This window comes from Aquarana catesbeiana, linkage group LG05, assembly GCF_042186555.1.
Source record: "Aquarana catesbeiana isolate 2022-GZ linkage group LG05, ASM4218655v1, whole genome shotgun sequence".
Taxonomy (NCBI): domain Eukaryota; kingdom Metazoa; phylum Chordata; class Amphibia; order Anura; family Ranidae; genus Aquarana; species Aquarana catesbeiana.
In genome coordinates this window covers 57,421,842-57,440,060 of record NC_133328.1, presented here as the reverse complement: position 1 = coordinate 57,440,060, position 18,219 = coordinate 57,421,842, and the positions used below count along the sequence as shown (strand labels likewise).

Below are 18,219 nucleotides of genomic sequence, written 5' to 3'. Positions count from 1 at the left end.
ATTTGTGTAAAGTAAAAACATCTGCCGGGAGAACAGCGTTGGGTGGCTTGTATAAAAAAAAACAAACAAAAAAAACATTCTGTGCGTCGGCACACCGTGAAATCATCCCACTCTCAAGTGGCTCATAATGGCCTATAAATCTATGAATGTAATATAGGTACAAACCTGCCTATCTATGGTGCGAATTTCTTTAGGTATTATTTTGCAATGTTTAATTTTTTTTTAAATAAACATTGCCCGGGAAACCATTTGTTAATTTTTACCCCCAGAACTTGCAGCTTACAACTTTCAATGATGCTGGCTCCTGCTCTCTTGTGCTGCTTCCCTGAACATCCAGTCTTCTCAGGAAAGAGTTAATAGTGGACAGTGCAGTCTCCAGTCAGTCTATTACGGGGTAGGCAACCTTTTGAGCACAGTGTGCTGAAAAATGTTTTCCAAGAAATTGAGCGTGACGATTTTATAACAAAAAAATGTCAACTTCACACTCTCAATCACGAAAAGGATTTTTTATACAGTAAATGCTGTAAACTATTCGAATAGTAGCGACAAATTAACATCCTGCACTCTCATGCTTCAGATCAGCCCCAATTCATGCACCTCAGATCACTGTCTCCCCTGCACATCTGCCCCACCACTGTACCCCGCTGCACATCTGCCCACCACTGTACCCCGCTGCACATCTGCCCACCACTTTACCCCCCTGCACATCTGCCCCACCACTGTACCACCCTGCTCTTCTGTCCCACCACTGTAACCCCCTGCTCATTTGCCCCTCCAATATCCCCCCTTTCTCATTTGCCCCATCACTGTACCTCCTGCACATCTGTCCCACCTCTGTTCCCCCTGCTCTTCTGCCTCACCACTGTAACCCCCTGCTCATGTGTTCCACCGATGTACCTACTTTCTCCTCTGGACCTCTCTGCACATCTGCCCCACCTCTGTACCCCTCTGTAGTACCCCTCTGTGTACCCCTCCGCTGTAACCCCCTGCTCAAGTGTCCCACCAATGTACCTACTTTCTCCTCTGCCCCACCTCTGTACCCCCTGCTCTTCTGCCCAACCACTGTAACCCCTTGCTTATCTGTCCCACCAATGCACTTCCTTTCAGATCTGCCCCACCGCTTTATCCCCCTGCTCTTCTGTCCCACCGCTGAACCCCTTTCTCATCTGTCCCAACACTGAACCCCCCGCCTATCTTTCCCACCACTGTAACCCCCTTCTCATCTGGCCCAACACTGAACCCCCCCGCACATCTGTCCCACCACTGTAACCCCCTGCTCATCTGCCCCATCACTGTACCCCACTGCTGAACCCCCTTCTCATCCCTCCCACCACTGTACCTTCTGCACATCTGCCCCACCAATGTACCCCCTTGCTCATCTGCCCCATCAATGTACCCCTTTTCTCATCTGCCCCACCACTGTACCTCCCTGCACATCTGCTCCACCGCCATATCACCATGCTTTTCTGTCTCACTACTGAATCACCTTCTCATCTGTCCTAACACTGAACCCATCTGCTCATCTGCCCCACCACTGTAACCCGCTATCTCATCTGCCCCACCAATGTACCTCCTGCACATCTGTATTACCTCTGTACCCCCCTGCTCTCCTGCCCCACCACTGAAACCCCCAGCTCATCTGTCCCACGAATACACCTCCTTTCACATCTGCCCCACTGCTCTACCCCCCTGCTCATCTGCCCCATCACTGTAGCCCCCTGCTCTTCTGTCCTGCTGCTGAACCCCTTATCTCTTCCACCACTGTACCTCCCTGCACATCTGCCCCACTGCTGTACCCTCCCCTCCTGCTCATTTTCCCCACCGCTGTACCTGCTTCTCATCTATGATACAAGTGATATGCAGTGGTGAAAGGAAGCAGAGATGAGACACATTTACCTGTCCTGGCACACTCATCCTGCTAATCCACCTCTCGCATCCCGCCCACATGCTTGTATGTGATGTCACATACAAGCATCTGGAATGGATGCGCAATGATGAGCTCAGGTCAGGGGCATTTTCTGAAAGCAGTAGGCCTCTGTGCAGGATCATAAGTTGGGCCCCTGCAGCTGAGAAAAAAAGTGTGGCGCTCTGCGCTGCAGCAAAAGTTGGGTGTAATTTTCATTGCAGTGAATACTGGCTGTGGCTTAAAGGGACACCGAGTGCAGAGGTTCAGTAGTAAGTGACGCAAAGGTTAAGGAATATTGTCAACAAAGTTCCCAGAAGCTCAACAGTAATTCCACAAACTGTCACCTGACTTATGCATTTAAGCAACAAGTTTGCAAGCATGTATACTACGCTGCATCTGCCTACAGAGCAGTCAACAATTGACATTGGCGCACATTTTTGCCCTTAATTGCTCCCAATGCATCTACCTTTGTGAGTAGGATCTTTTTATAATACAAATAAAGGCTTACTTTTGCATACTACACCAGGGCAGTGGCACTGTCTGGCCCTTCCCCCTTCTTTGTCCTCAGTCAGGTTATAGCCAGGCCATTATTCCTAATTGTTAATGACAGGAATGGCACCAACCAGCTGATTGGCAAAAGGTCAACATGGTACCAATATTTAAAAAAGGGCAGATATATACTCCTGGAAACTACAGGCCAGTCAGCCTAACATCAATAGCATGTAATCTTTTGGAGGGGATAATAAAGGACTATATCCAAGAATTTGCAGATGAAAACCGTATCATAAGTAGTAATGAGCGTCAGTTTATGAAAAGTAGTTTTTGCCAAACTAATCTGTTAACATTCTACGAGAAAGTGAGCTGTCATCTAGATAAAGGAAGGCCTATGGATGTTGTGTATCTGGATTTTGCAGAAGCATTCGATACAGTTCCCCATAAATGCTTAATTTACAAATGGAGGCATGGACCACAAGGTTTGTACCTGGATAGCAAACTGGTTATAGGGACATGTCCAAAGGGTGGCATAAATAGTGTGTACTGCTCATATCGTGTCCTGGTCATGGAGGCAGAGAACACGGGTATATAGTGAATTGGGTCAGTGGACCAATATTACAGCAACTCACTTTTTTTAACTATGCCCATGAGGAGGCGGTTATATGTTTTGTGTTTTGCAAGTGACAGTGATCTATTGATACTGCACTTGGGTGGGCTGGGCTGGGCGGAGGGGCTAAATGCAGGTGCTAGCAGGTATCTGGGCTAATCCCGCTAACGCTGCGTTTTTTTTGAACCCTAAGCTAGTGGGGACGCTAGTTTAGATCTGATCAGATTAGATATTGATCCGTTCAGCCACTATACTAGGAAGGAAGGTGTATGGTGCGTGCTACTGGCACTAATCTGATGCTGCCTGGGGCGACGCAGACCCTGACTGACACTAAAACCTAACTGATATCACCCGCCGTGTGATCAGGGGGTTAAACCTTTATTTAGGTAATATACGGTGGGTGCCCTGACGCTATAAAAAAAATAACTAGCTAACCAGAGTCACCCATGACACTAATACGGTGATCACTGGTGAAAGGGGGAGATCAAGGGGTTAAATCTTTATTAGAGAGGTTTAGGGGGGTCCATAGACCTATCTGGGCCTACCACTAAGTACCCTAACACTGATTATTGTCACAAATGACACCAGTGCAGTGATGAAAAAAAAATATGCACACTGCACTGGGTGACACAGTGACAGGGAATGAAGGAGTTAACTGGGGGGGGAGGGGGCGATCGGGGGGTGACAAGTGTGCCTATATGTACTGTGTCAGTGTAGTGTTGGTGCAACTTACTCTGAGATGTCTTCTCTCCTCTCTACGGAACGGAAAAGCGTTCCACAAGGGGAGATGACATCATTTCCCCTGCATGTGTTTACACTTACACAGGCAAGGGAGGATTTGATTAGCCAGAACCGATCACCAGGTCCAGGCCAGAAATCATTGGCCTGGGCCTGGGGACTGATCGGGTCTGAAGCAAATCCCATCATCACGGCCGCGCGCCCGACGTACAGGTACGACGCTTCGCCCAGCCGAGCCACTGGTGATTCTAGCATAGGGAATAAACTATTCAGTCTCAGGGAGTGTAAGAAGACACGGGACCACTCAATGAAATTGGATAAGAAGCAGTTTAACCTTAAACTGTGTAGGGGTTTTTCATTGTCAGAGCAGTAAGGATGTGATACACTTTTCCTTAATTGGTGGTGTCAGCGGGAAGTATAGATAGCACACTCTTAGATGGGCATCTTAGCGAACACAGTATACAGGGATATGGGAAATAGTTTCTGACATGAACAAACACACACACAGGTTGAACTGGATGGATGACTTTATTCAACCTTGCCAACCATGTAACTATTTAAGTAAATATAATTTTAAAGGGCCAAAACTGCCATATTTACACAACCGAATTTATTACAAATATACATGAAAATTACCTGGAAGACTTCTCTTTCATCCTACTCCGGCTTACAGAAGGTGATTTCACTGAAAAAGGCTCTTGCTTGTCTTCTACAGGTGACTGAGCCCGACTGAGAATAAAAAGTAATAAGATATTAGAAAACCTGTTACAGTAGGAATTTTGCCAATATACATAATGTTCAAAATCAACCAATCAGAAACCAATTTCAGTAACCTTCTTGCTCTGTGATGGAAATTCCGCTTTCATCGTCAGAGCTGTGACTACCACAAGGCAGCACCAAAATTCAAAATGTAAAAAACTATAATAATATTTTCCTCATAATATTTACTGTAACTCTTCTGTCCACCTCTTGTCATTAATTTGCATTTGGTCTAGACAGTAGGGAGAACAGAAATATAAGCACTTACCCTCCTTGTTCTCTAGAGGCGCTTCTGCTCTGTGAAGATGGAGACCGTCTGATGCTTTGCTCTGTTTTCTCCTCCACTGGAATGGGTGATTGGATAGCACTGAAAGAATAAATGTTCATGTAAGCTACAAGACAAAGTTGCCACTATTAAAAATCAGAAAGGAACTTTCAGTTTAAATTGGCTAAATACATTTCAGGTGCATCAAAACAAAAATGTGTTTAGAAAGCAGCCACAGCCTGAGAAGAAAAGCCTCTCCCCTGTCAGCATGCTGTAGAGAAGGATCTTGCACTTTGTGTGGAAGTCCAAATCCCCTGTTGAGTAAAGATTAGATTTTTCCCATTAGCAGGGAGCAGTAGAAAAGCCTATCCCCTGCCAGCAGTTGCAGTGTAGGAGCTCTGCTTTCTGTGTGAAAGCAGTAATCTTACAGCGGAGGTCTGATGCCCCCAAATAAATCAGGCCAATAACTGCAATCGGCAAAGCTCATGCTCCCTGCTGATTGCAGAGCTCTGGCTTTGAATCAACAGTAGGCATGGTGGACCTATGCAGATAGACCACTGCTTCCACCCAGAATCATAAGCCAAAAATCGATACCTTCCCTGCTCTCCATTATAACACAAGCCCCGCAGCAGCTGAGAACGAGGGGGGTCAGGGGAACTCACAGGGGCTCAGGGGCAGCAGAAATTAAAGGAAGCTGGATAGGAGGGGTGGTATATGGAGGAAGCCTTCCCCTACATTTTCCTCCTGCAGCCGCTGAATGCCTGCGGGAAGGAGAGGAGGAGAAGCAGTCTTTCAGTGGCTGCAGGAGGAAAATGGAGGGGATCAGTTCCTTTATATGCCGCCCCTCCTATCCAGGTGTACAGGGGAGCTGCATGGGCCCCCTGGAGCATGGGGCCAGGTTGCAATTGCGACCCCTGTAGTTATGCCACTTGTTTTGTGTGTGTGTATGTGTATAAATATATATATATATATATCTATATAGATATATCTATATAGATATATACACACACACACACAGTATCTCACAAAAGTGAGTACACTCCTCACATTTTTGCAAATATATATATATTTTTTTCAGGTGACAACTCTGAAGAAATGACACTTTGCTACAATGTAAAGTAGTGAGTGTACAGCCTGTATAACAGTGTAAATTTGCTGTCCCCTCAAAATAACTCAACACACAGCCATTAATTTCTAAACCACTGGCAACAAAAGTTAGTACACCCCTAAGTCAAAATGTCCAAATTGGGCCAATTAGCCATTTTCCCTTCCTGGTGTCATGCGACTCGTTAGTGTTAAAATGTCTCAGGTGTGAATAGGGAGCAGGTGTGTTAAATTTGGTGTTATCGCTCTCACTCTCTCATATTAGTCACTGGAAGTTCAACATGAACACCTCATGGCAAAAAACTCTGAGGATCTGAAAAAAAGAATTGTTGCTCTGCATAAAGATGGCCTAGGCTATAAGAAGATTGCCAAGACCCTGAAACTAAGCTGCAGCACGGTGGCCACTCAGAACAGACCTCGCCATGGTCGACCAAAGAAGTTGAGTGCACGTGCTCAGTGTCATATCCAGAGGTTGTCTTTGGGAAATAAACGTATGAGTGCTGCCAGCATTGCTGCAGAGGTTGAAGGGGGGTGGGGTGGGGGGTCAGCCTGTCAGTGCTCAGACCATATGCCGCACACTGCATCAAATTGGTCTGCATGGCTGTCATCCCAGAGGGAAGCCTCTTCTAAAGATGATGCACAAGAAAGCCCACAAATAGTTTGCTGAAGACAAGCAGACTAAGGACATGGATTACTGGAACCATGTCCTGTGGTCTGATGAGACCAGGATAAACTTATTTGATTCAGATGGTGTCAAGCATGTGTGGCGGCAACCAGGTGAGGAGTACAAAGACAAGAGTGTCTTGCCTACAGCCAAGCATGGTGGTGGAAGTGTCATAGTCTGGGGCTGCATAAGTGCTGCCGGCACTGGGGAGCTACAGTTTATTGAGGGAACCATGAATGCCAACATGTACTGTGACATACTGAAGCAGAGCATGATCCTCTCCCTTAGGAGACTGGGCCGCAGGGCAGTATTCCAACATAATAATGACCCCAAACACACCTCCAAGATGACCACTGCCTTGCTAAAGAAGCTGAGGGTAAAGGTGATGGACTGGCCAAGCATGTCTCCAGACCTAAACCCTATTGAGCATCTGTGGGGCATCCTCAAACGGAAGGTGGAGGAGCACAAGGTCTCTAACATCCACCAGCTCTGTGATGTCATCATGGAGGAGTGGAAGAGGATTCCAGTGGCAACCTGTGAAGCTCTGGTGAACTCCATGCCCAAGAGGGTTAAGGCAGTGCTGGAAAATAATGGTGGCCACACAAAATATTGACACTTTAGGCCCAGTTTGGACATTTTCACTTAGGGGTGTACTCACTTTTGCTCCCAGCGGTTTAGACATTAATGGCTGTGTGTTGAGTTATTTTGAGGGGACAGCAAATTTACACTGTTATACAAGCTGTACACTCACTACTTTACATTGTAGCAAAGTGTCATTTCTTCAGTGTTGTCACATGAAAAGATATAATAAAATATTTACAAAAATGTGAGGGGTGTACTCACTTTTGTGAGATACTGTATATAATACTAAATGCCAAAGTGGATGGCAAGGCATTTACAGATTTTTAACATAGCATACATTAAAATAAACCCTCAGTGCCCTTTGTAGCTGCAGGCACTGTGGAGCAATCTATCCTCAATGTTTACAGCAGAAGCATTGAACCTGTTTTGCCGGCAGCTTATCTTGCCGTCCCCACTGCCAGATGTGGCTTAGCAGCTCAGCTCATCACTTACAGTTCGGGTAATCTTGTATTGATTAAAATAACTGCCCGCCTTTGGTTTAGCTCCTGTTTACTAAGTTCTTCCAGAGATGGTAACTTTGCATCTGGTTTTATCTGTAGGTAAGAAATTGGCACAAATATTAACAGTGTAAAGTGTTTGTTTTCAAAGTGAAATTGCCATAATTAACTAAAATGTACTTTAGAAACTTTTGGATTTAACTGGATTAAAGTCTACTCTAAACTGTGTTATGCAGCTAATTTTGTGACAATTTCATGATGTACTCCATAGTAGTATCACACCATCTATACATGACTTATACCCTTGTTCTAACGTACCCGGCCGTGATCATAAAATCCATCGTTTATGAGGTTGTTGTAGGATAAAATTCCTTTCTGGTTGTATTTCAGAGAAAGATTATTATCTAGCATCTTGTTCAGAGCCAGCTCGCTAAAATTGCTTCTGCGACTTGCTGAAAGATTTATCTCCTGGAGAACATCATAAGCCCTGAACACAAAAACAAAAAGGGTGACCAGTTTTAAAGGCAGAACAACATCAACATATTTTTGCAAATATTATTTTGATAAGCACTTTTGTAGGAGTGGACACAGTGCCTGTACACCCTATGCAGCCGCACAGGAATTACAAGAATAATGGTGGCCATCGGGGGTACAGTACACCAAATCAGGGGCACGTGGTTGGGATGGAAAATAATCTTAAAGTGGAAATAAACCCTTTTTGTAAACTTATACCTGTACAGATAAGATTATAATAAGGCTTACCTGTAGGTACTGTGAATAGCTCCTAAACCGTTCACACTGCATGCAGCCAGTGACGTCACTGGCGCATGCGCTCTGAAGGGACGGTATACCCGTGCCGCCCCTACAGAGCTCCGTGTCACGGTCTGACTCCTGCACACATATGCAGGAGTGATGTCATTGTGGCGCGGCTGATCAGATGACCGGAGGGCGCAAACCCGGGAGGAAGGCCAAGTGAAGATGGAAGCACCTTTAATGGTGACAGCGCAGCGATGGAGAGCTTTGTTCTAAAGTAAGTATTTCCTAATGTGCTAGAATGCGATGCATACTAGCACATTAGTCTTTACCTTACAGGGTTTAAAAAAAAAAATGGTGTGGTTTACTACAGCTTTATTACATGAATTGATTATGATTATGTGAATCTTTCTGTAGTGGGATTAAAGAATATGTAAACCCAAAATGTCATATTTCGATATATGCCTGCTGTACCATGTACTTGTATGAGAAAGTATTATTATTATTATTATTATTATTATACAGTATTTATATAGTGCCAACAGTTTACGTAGCGCTTTACAACTTGAGGGTAGACAGTACAAATACAATACAATTTGATACAGTAGGAATCAGAGGGCCCTGCTCCTTAGAGCTTACAATCTCCTGTTCTCTTTGTATTGTTTCCTTTGTGTGAAATACCTGGTGTTCCTGTCAGTCTCTTTGCGTTCCTAATAAAAAAAACTGACCACACTAGGCATGAGAGCACACCATGGTCAGTTCTCTAGCTGTGCTGGAAACTCAGCCTGCCCCCCCCCAATGATTTCCTGACATGCCCTGTGCCCCCCCCGCACAGCTTTTCACTGGGAAGATCAGTGTGCTGCTGCTTTTCCTCCCCCAGCCCCTTATGCAGCTGAGAACAGAGGGAATGTCATCACTTCTAAAAAAGTATTTAAAAAATTATTTAAAAAAAGTATTTATAATATTTTTATATCTATACAAAAAATGTTTTGCCTTTCATTTCTATTTTAAACAGAATTGGTTGTTTTACAAGGTGAGGGGTTGGTTACATATTCTTTAAAACCCAATAGGAATGCTTACATATTTAAAGCAAACCTTTAATTAAAGTGTATTAAAACCAAAAAACAAAAATGTAATATATTGCAGCTTTCTGATCCTTGGTGTGGTAGCTGCAATAATTTTCTTTCTTCAAGCTTATTTTGCTTTATTTTCACCCAGTAATTCTACAAAAACACATTTATTGTCCCTGGGTGTCACTTCTTGTCCTCCACTAAGGCCCCTTTCACACTGGGGCGGTAGGGGGCGTCGGCGGTAAAACAGCGTTATTTTTAGCGCTGTTTTACCGCGGTATTCGGCCGCTAGCGGTTTTAACCCCCCGCTGGCGGCCGAAAAAGGGTTAAAACCCCTCGTATAGCGCGGCTATAGCCACGGTATTACCGCGGTATAGCCGCGCTGTCCCATTGATTTCAATGGGCAGGAGCGGTGAATACACCGCTCCTTCACCGCTCCAAAGATGCGGCTGACAGGAGATTTTTTCTTCTCCTGCCAGCGCACCGCTTCAGTGTGCAAGCCCTCGGGCTTGCACACTGAACAAACAGCGGAGACTGTTTAGGGGCGGTTTGCAGGTGCTATTTTTAGCGCAATACCGCCTGCAAACCGCCCCAGTGTGAAAGGGGCCTAAGGGAGCCATGGTTGTCACCCTAGGCTGCTCTCCTGACACGGACCTATATCACTTCATCTCCAATACATGGGTTGCAGGGCAACTGTTGGTTTATAAAAGATATCTAGAAGGATGATATGCTTTGGTGCAGTTTACAGGAAGTGACAAGGACACGGAATTTTTGACAAGACCAACAGGCATTTTCTGTACTTGCTGAAAGTGTTCTTAGCTTGCAAAATTAAAGAAAACAAATGCAGCCACCCAATCTAAGGAAAGTAAGCTTTACCATTCTGCATTTTTATTCTTGTGCAGTGACGGCTGGTGAAGTTTTCGGATGGGGGGCGCCAGACCCCGCCCTTCCTTATTGACCCCTTCCACTTCTCATAAGCCCCACCCCTTATGTAATCCACCCACTCTTTCCCCTGTATTCCATTTGCTTCCACCCATAGTGTCAGAAGTATACAACTCAGCGTCACAGGACAGAGTATATAGCTCAGCCTCACAGATCGGGATATATAGCTCAGCATTACAGATAGGGTATATAGGTGAGCATTACAGATATGGTATATAGGGCAGCATTACAGATATGGTATATTGGTGAGCATTACAGATAGGGTATATAGGTGAGCATTAGAGATATGGTATATAGGTGAGCATTAGAGATAGGGTATATAGGACTATATATAGCACTTGCACACCCCACCTCGGGGCACGCAGCTGGCACTTGCACACCCCCACCCCCCCTCGGGGCTCACAGCTCTAGACCCCTACCCCACCCCCACGAGAGGTCCGGCACTTACCGGGCTGAAGAGCATCCTCTGTGTCTCCACTCTCCTCCTCTCCTCCACATTCGGGCAGCAGCAGCGGCGGAGGTGTCCGCTCCTCTCATGCCTCCTCCTCTGCTTGCCAGAGCACCACTAGGCATCCAATAGGTTTGCCTGGCGCTTTGGCCAATCGGAAAACAGGTCTCACCAATCTGCCTCCTGATTGGCAGGGAGGCACTGTAGTGTGAAGATAGCGAAAATTCATTCACTATGGTGACACAATTGGGTGGGATCAGAGCGCACTCTCTGCGCCCCGAGCCCGCCCTTTTTTGAAATCTCCTTCTAGCACAAATCCCCCCACCTTCTACCATATCATCTCTTCTAGCACAAAGCCCCCAAATCCCCCCCTCCTAACACAAATCCTCTTCTCCTACCCCCCTCACAACAGAAATTCTCCTGAATCACCACTCGCACACCCAAATTCCCCCTCCTAGAACAATTATTTTTCCCTGCTGCCCCCCAAATTCCTCCAAAAGAAATCTCCTCCCCCCTCAATCTCCTCACGGTGCGTCCCCCCCACCTAACATGATACCACAGTGCCCAGGGTAGCTGCCCCTCCTGCCCACCCCTTGTCCCAGCCCTGCTTTAGGGGTTGTATCATGAGACTGGTCTACTACTACTTTCCACTAGTGCGACTTATCATGCGACTTGGGACTGCAAAGTCGCATGACAAGTCGTTCCCCTTGATTTCCAATGAGTACCATTCATATCTAAGCAACTTCAAGTCGCAGCGACTTCAAAGTAGTCCCTGCACTACTTTGGTCCCACTTTGAAGCAACTTGAGGTCCATAGACCTTAAGAATACACAGACATTGTTTCCAGTCGCATCAAAATTGTGGCAAAATTGCGACTTTCAGGTCGCAATAGTGGAAACCTAGCCTTACAGTATGAGAAAATAGCAGCTAAGGAAAATGTGGTCTATCCTGCAATTTAATCTCTAATTGATAAAAGTGGATTTGTACTTTAAGATACAAATAGTTTGTAGTCTATCATTATGACCTTGGCAGTTTATTTCAGCATATAAAGCTTAAAATATTAACATACATAAAAACACATCCATTCAAGTATTAAATGTGGATCTAGCTTAATTATTTGGATTACAGTTTTAATTTAAAGACCGCACTTAATGAAGCGCATCAATGAATCTCTATTAGTGTTAATGCTTTACTTACCCCAATCTATAGAGTTCAGCCGCGGTCAATTCTTCATTTCCACACACAGCAATGGCCCAGCATGCATTTCTCCGAACCTCATCATAATCGGAGTTCAGAAATTTAACAAGATAGGTCAGTCCCGCGGTGTTCCTAAACTGGATATCATGTTTAAGTTTACTTATACACATGTCAAATACGTTAGCAATTGACAAAACTATATGCCTATTTTTTCTAATATACTTGTTAAAGTGCACCTGTCATAAAATAATAAGTAAGCTTCCATTTCTGACCGCGTTTTGAAAATGCTAGTTGCCTGGCTAAGGCACACCTATGCAGTTTGTTTTTGATCTGTATCTGCAGTGCTTTTTGCATTTTTGCACACGTTTTTCCTGTTTTTTGAGGCGTTTTGTATTCTTTATGCTTTTATTTTTTTTTTGACCAATTTGTTGTTGGGCAGATTAAAAAACACAAATTGTGGTAAAATTGCGGCAAAAACCGCACAACATGCTTTCCTACAGCTTCTCTATTGAAATCTATCGAATCAAAAATGCACCGTTTTGTGTTTAAAAAAGTCCCTGACCCTTTCCAAAAACACAACAGCTGAAAAAAGCATAGATGTGAACGTGTCCCATAGGAACCCATGTTAAATGGACTGTAGTGCGTTTCTGTAAAAAGCACTAAAAAATGCATAGGTGTGAACCAGGCCTACTCTGGCTTCAGTACTTCTGGGTAACAGACCTGGAATAAGCATTCAGCCAATAAAAGCTGCAATTCCTTATTACTATACTTGTGCAAGGCGATTGCAAGTGATTCTGAAAGTCCTAAAGCCAAAGTACCAGTGTGACAGCCAGGTGACTAGTATTTTAGCAAAGAGACATCAGAAATGGCAGCCAGCATATTTCTCTTAACACAGGTTTCTTCAAATCACCTTAATTTTTACAAAGGGGTAAGGCAAATTTGTACTGGGAGGAGTACGCTTAGGGGGTAATCATGCACATTAAGGGGATTTTTTTGTTAATACATCTTGGGGGGAGGGGGCACAGTTTGGCATGTTTGCCCTGGGCTCTAGGTGACCTTGTCCCGGCACTGCTGTGGTGTGTCCCAGAAGGTTGCAGGCAGGGAGAGCGAAAGTGGGAACCATGGGCGTGTGCACAGGGTGTGCCAGGTGTGCCTGGGCACACCCTAATCACCCTGTGCTGGGCACATTTCCCCTGCTGCTTGGCTGCAGAGAAAGGGACTGGGGAATATCTGTCCTTAGTCCCTTTCTCTGTCTCAAAAGTGAGACATCAGGGGTCTGTTTAGACCCATGATATTTCACCAAAGCCCCCAATGGAGCTCCTAAAAAAAATTGTAAAAAATAGTAATAAAAAAATTGTAAAAAATTTTTTGTAAAAAATTATAAAATTGAAAAAAGTAATCATAAACAAATATATAAAAAATAAACTACTGACACCAATCTCTGCCTTTCTGACACTGTCCACTGCTCTACCGACACTGTCCATTGCCCTACTGTCCTATAAATACAGTATATGCATACATATGAGCTTTGGGGTGCACACCCTAATGCAATAGGCTGCGTACACCTATGGTGGGAACAGATACCTGTCAAAACTAGGCACCCGCTCCCCCATCCCAAATGTTACAGATATTGCAGGGGCGGGGAGCGGAACTTCTGCTCTTAGGTGAATTTCCGCTTTAAATTTCTGTTTTTGGGATTAGATACACTTTAAAACATGTCAGCTCCAGTTAGGCTTGAGGGCCGGTTCCCACTGCTGCGATGTCAGACATCAGATGTGATTCGCACCGCACTGCAGTGCTAACCACTTGCAATGTCTGTGCGATGCAAACTCAGCCATGCAGATTGTATGGCTGAATTTTCATTGCATTCGGACCAACCTCGTACAGGACCCTTTTTTTGGTCCGCAACAGAATCGGATTGCATGAGTGTTCGCACCCGTGCGATCCGATTCCTGTGGCGAATTGACAGTTCGCACTGCGATATGCGAACTGATTTGGGGGTGTCATTACCTTTTTATTGACACTCCCAGCAGTTCGCATAGGGCAGTGTGAAACATTCGATGAGGGAGCCCACAGTGGATTTGCAGGTTTCCGGCATCACTGCAGTGTGAACCGAGCCTTAATCTAGTTGTAGCCTTATTAAATTGTAAATGTGCTATCAGTGTTGTGAAAACCTAGCTCAACCTGCATAATTACATTCCGGTAACATACTTGTGGCAGTTATAGGTATAAAATAAATATGATTTGTAAGAATAAAAGCAAAACACATCACATTCCCTTAAAAACATATCCATCAGGGTAGACCGATGAATGTGTCAGTTTAATAGCCAACAATACAGGACATCAATTTGCGCCTGCAGGGTACTTGCAGATTACCACTGATTGATTTATTGTACTAATCTGACAGATGGAAGACTTTCAGTGCCTTGAAAGCTGTAATGATTTCCTATACAGTAAGCGCCTTTAAATCATTTTGATAATTTTCTCATTTTAAACATGCTTAACACTTCCATCAGAGCTTAGAGCAGATGCAGAATGGTAAAATCACTTTAAGGTATTGGTTACCTATAAAATGCAGAAATTGCTAAAAAAGGAGTGCAGTTTTAGTAGGTGAATCTCTTTGGATTCCTGTACTTGGCTTTGCTGGAATTGACCCTCATCATACCCTCTAGTTATACAGTTTTCTAGCAGTGGCTGAAAAGGATGAATGCAAGCAAAGATCTTAATTTAAAATGCGTCAAATGTATAGCAAATATGGATGATGGAGCAGGATCGAGAGCAGAGGTCTTCTATAGGGATCATTCACTACTGATTGTAGGCGGGGCCTAACCAGTGCACCAGAGAATTGAGTAAACACGTGCAGATGCTTAACCATTTCAGCCCTGGAAGATTTGGCTGCTGAATGACCAGTCCATTTTTTGCGATTCGGCACTGCGTCACTTTAACTGACAATTGCGCGGCCCAAACAAAATTGACGGCCTTTTTTTCCCACAAATAAAACTTTTTTTTGGTGGTATTTGACCATCTCTGCGGTTTTTATTTTTTGCGCTATAAACAAAAAAAGAACGACAGTTTTGAAAAAAAAACACAATATTTTGTACTTTTTGCTATAATAAATATCCCCATTTCTTTTTTTTTAAAAAAAAGCACATTTTTTCTCAGTTTAGGCCGATATGTATTCTTCTACATATTTTTGGTAATAAAAATCGCAATAAGCGTATATTGATTGGTTTGCGCAAAATATATAGCGTCTACAAAATAGGGCATAGATTTATAGCATTTTTATTATTTTTTTACTAGTAATGGCGGCGATCTGCGATGTTTATCGGGACTGCGGACACATCTGACACTTTTGACACATTTTTGGGACCATTGCCATTTATACAGCGATCAGTGCTATAAAAATGCATTGATTACTGTAAAAATGTCACTGGCAGGGAAGGGGTTAACACTAGGGGGCGATCAAGGGGTTCCCTGTGTGTGTTTCTAACTGTGGGGGGAGGGGGCTGACCTAGAGGAAATGACATATCGTAATTCCTAGCTATTAGGAACTCACAATCTGTCTCTCCTCACAGAACAGAACAGGGATTTGTGTGTTTACACACACCGGTCCCTGTTCTGCCTCTCATACCCGCGATCGCTCATGGCTGGCGGTCATCGTGACCGTCGGCCACGAGCATCGGCACTCCCGCAATGCAGCGGGCACGTCTGCTATCCCGCTTTAAGGAGCCGACGAATAGCTACGATGGCTCAGAGGATCGTGCCAACCTGCCGCAGTATAATGACGGCGGCTGGTCGGTAAGCGATTAAACTTTGTCTTTACTGTAGAAATTGACCATTCACGGAATTAAAAAGTGCTTGTTACCCCAACACTTCATATTCCTGATATGTGCCTGCTGTACCATGTACTTGTATGAGAAAGTCTCCTGTTCTCTTTATATTGCTTTCCTTGTGTGAAATCCCTAGTGTTCCTGCCAGTCCCCTTGCTTTCCTATTAAATACTGACCACGCTAAGCAGGAGAGCACACCCACGGTCAGTTATCTAGCCGTGCTGGGAACTCAGTATGCTCTCCTCCAATGATCAGACTTGTCCTGACATGCCCTTGCTGCACAGCCATTCACTTGGAAGCTCAGTGTGCTGCTGCTTCTCTTCCCCCCAGCTCTTATGCAGCTGAGAACAAAGGGAATGTGATAACTTATTAAAAAAAAGGGAAAAATGGTATTTATAATGTTTTTTTTATATCTACACAAAAATGTTTTGCATTTCATTTCCATTTTAAACTGAATGGGTTGCTTTACAAGGTGATCATTTACAATCACTTTAAGGCAATGCACAGCAATGGCACCACATATGTTGCAGGTCATACACTTCTTCAGGCAGAAGAATTTATGTCATGCTGTGATGCTTTTTGACAAGGTATCCTTTTCTAAACCGACTTATCATTTAGCCACTTCCACCCACCTCATTCAAAGTCCCGAAAATCCCCCCTCTTTGCTATGATATAGGGATGGAGACGCGTTCCTGCATGCTTCACTCAAAGTCCCAAATTTTTCCTCTTTTATAAATCTTCAGGCAGAAGAGGGCGCTTTTTATTCACAAGGCACTTTCCAATAGTAATATTTGCAGACCACAAAATGCCAGAGGAGGGGCTATGATACCGCTTGTTCACACTGCGATACCTAAATGTCCTTGCAGATATCTTACTGCAAGTGGAAGCCTGCTCCAGGATGCTGACAAAGGAAACACCCTGTAAGGGGAAACCTACTCTTTCCATCCTCTCCCTAAAGCTACTCCTACGCTCTCCCTAACTAGAGAGGGGCTCTGTCCCTATCTTACTCCAAATGACGCAGAATCTATTATTTTTATATTTCTGCATTAAGATGACTGCCCAAATCACACAGGATTTCGGTATCCAATAAGATGTGTCCTCCCCAAGATGGCTGCCTGGATCCCATAGCAGGGAACAATTAGCTTTTAACCACTTGCCGACCACGCTATAGCCAAAAGACGGCTACAGCGCGGTCGTCCAGTTCTGGGAGGGCGTCAATAGATGTCCTCTCAGAACCCCGTCCCTGCGTGCCTCCTGCAGTGTGCATCGGGTGCACTCTGTGACCGTTGTGTCCTTCAAACACAGCTGATCACAGAACAGAGTAAAGGGCCAATCACAGCAGCCCTTTACCATGTGATCAGCTGTGTCAGTGCCCTTATTAACAGTGCAGCCCCATGAGCGCCAACAAGTGCTCATCACTGCCTCCTCAGCAGTGCCACCTCATCAGTGCTTCCTCATCAGTGAAGAAGGAAAATAACTTATTTGCAAAATGTTATAACCGAAATAAAGAAAAAAGTTTTTCTTTTCCCAAAATTTTCGGTCTTTTTTTGTTTGTTTAGCAAAAAATAAAAAACTCAGTGGTGATTAATTACCGCCAAAAGAAAGCTCTATTTGTCTCAAAAGAAGATACAAATGTCATATGGGTACAGTATTGCATGACTGAGTAATTGTCATTGAAAGTGTGACAGCACTGAAAGGTGAAAATTGGTCTGGTTAGAAAGGTGGAAAAAGTGCCCAGTAGGCAAGTTCTTAAAGCGGTTGTATACCCGCAAAATTTTTTTTTTTTTTTTAACCCTGTAAAGCAAAAGGCATAATGAGCTAGTATGCACCGCATACTAGCTCATTATGAAATACTTACCTTAGAACGAGGCGTCAGTATCTTACCTGGTCCACGCCGAGGGAGCTGTCATGTTGCCTCGGCGTGTCTTCCGGGTATCGCGGTTCCAGCGCTGTGAGTGGCTGGAGCCGCGATGTCATCACTCCCGCGCATGCGCGCGGGAGATTTCTTACTCGGCAAGGTCCGGCAGCTGCCGGGCTTCAGCCGAGAATCCCCTGTGCGCATGCGCCGCTGCAGTCAGCGGCGCATAACAAGGGGAATATCTCCTAAACCATAAAGGTTTAGGAGATATTTTTTTTACCTACAGGTAAGCCTTATTATAGGCTTACCTGTAGGTAAAAGTAAAAAAAAAGACTATACAACCGCTTTAATGGGCAGTATATACTCCAACCTGAAGATGGCCACAGCACAGTACTACCTTCAGGTTGGAGGACAAATGCCTACAAATGCTTCAGAGCAATCAATGCTGGCAAATGTAACACTAAACTTATTTACAGTGCCTTGAAAAAGTATGGGACCACAGTCA

At 44.4% G+C, this 18,219-nt stretch overlaps 1 protein-coding gene across 2 annotated transcripts in view; it reads right to left on the bottom strand.

The window, feature by feature from the left end:
* ARMC3 (armadillo repeat containing 3) overlaps positions 1–18,219 on the bottom strand; it is a 127,964-nt gene that overhangs the window by 20,648 nt on the left and 89,097 nt on the right. For both annotated transcript variants that reach the window (XM_073629765.1, XM_073629766.1), the window contains 5 exons: positions 12,027–12,163; positions 7,936–8,104; positions 7,613–7,713; positions 4,774–4,872; positions 4,383–4,475 (listed from right to left, as the gene is read on the bottom strand). In XM_073629765.1, coding sequence (XP_073485866.1) covers positions 4,383–4,475; positions 4,774–4,872; positions 7,613–7,713; positions 7,936–8,104; positions 12,027–12,163 — 599 coding nt within the window. The remainder of the gene's footprint in view (positions 1–4,382; positions 4,476–4,773; positions 4,873–7,612; positions 7,714–7,935; positions 8,105–12,026; positions 12,164–18,219) is intronic.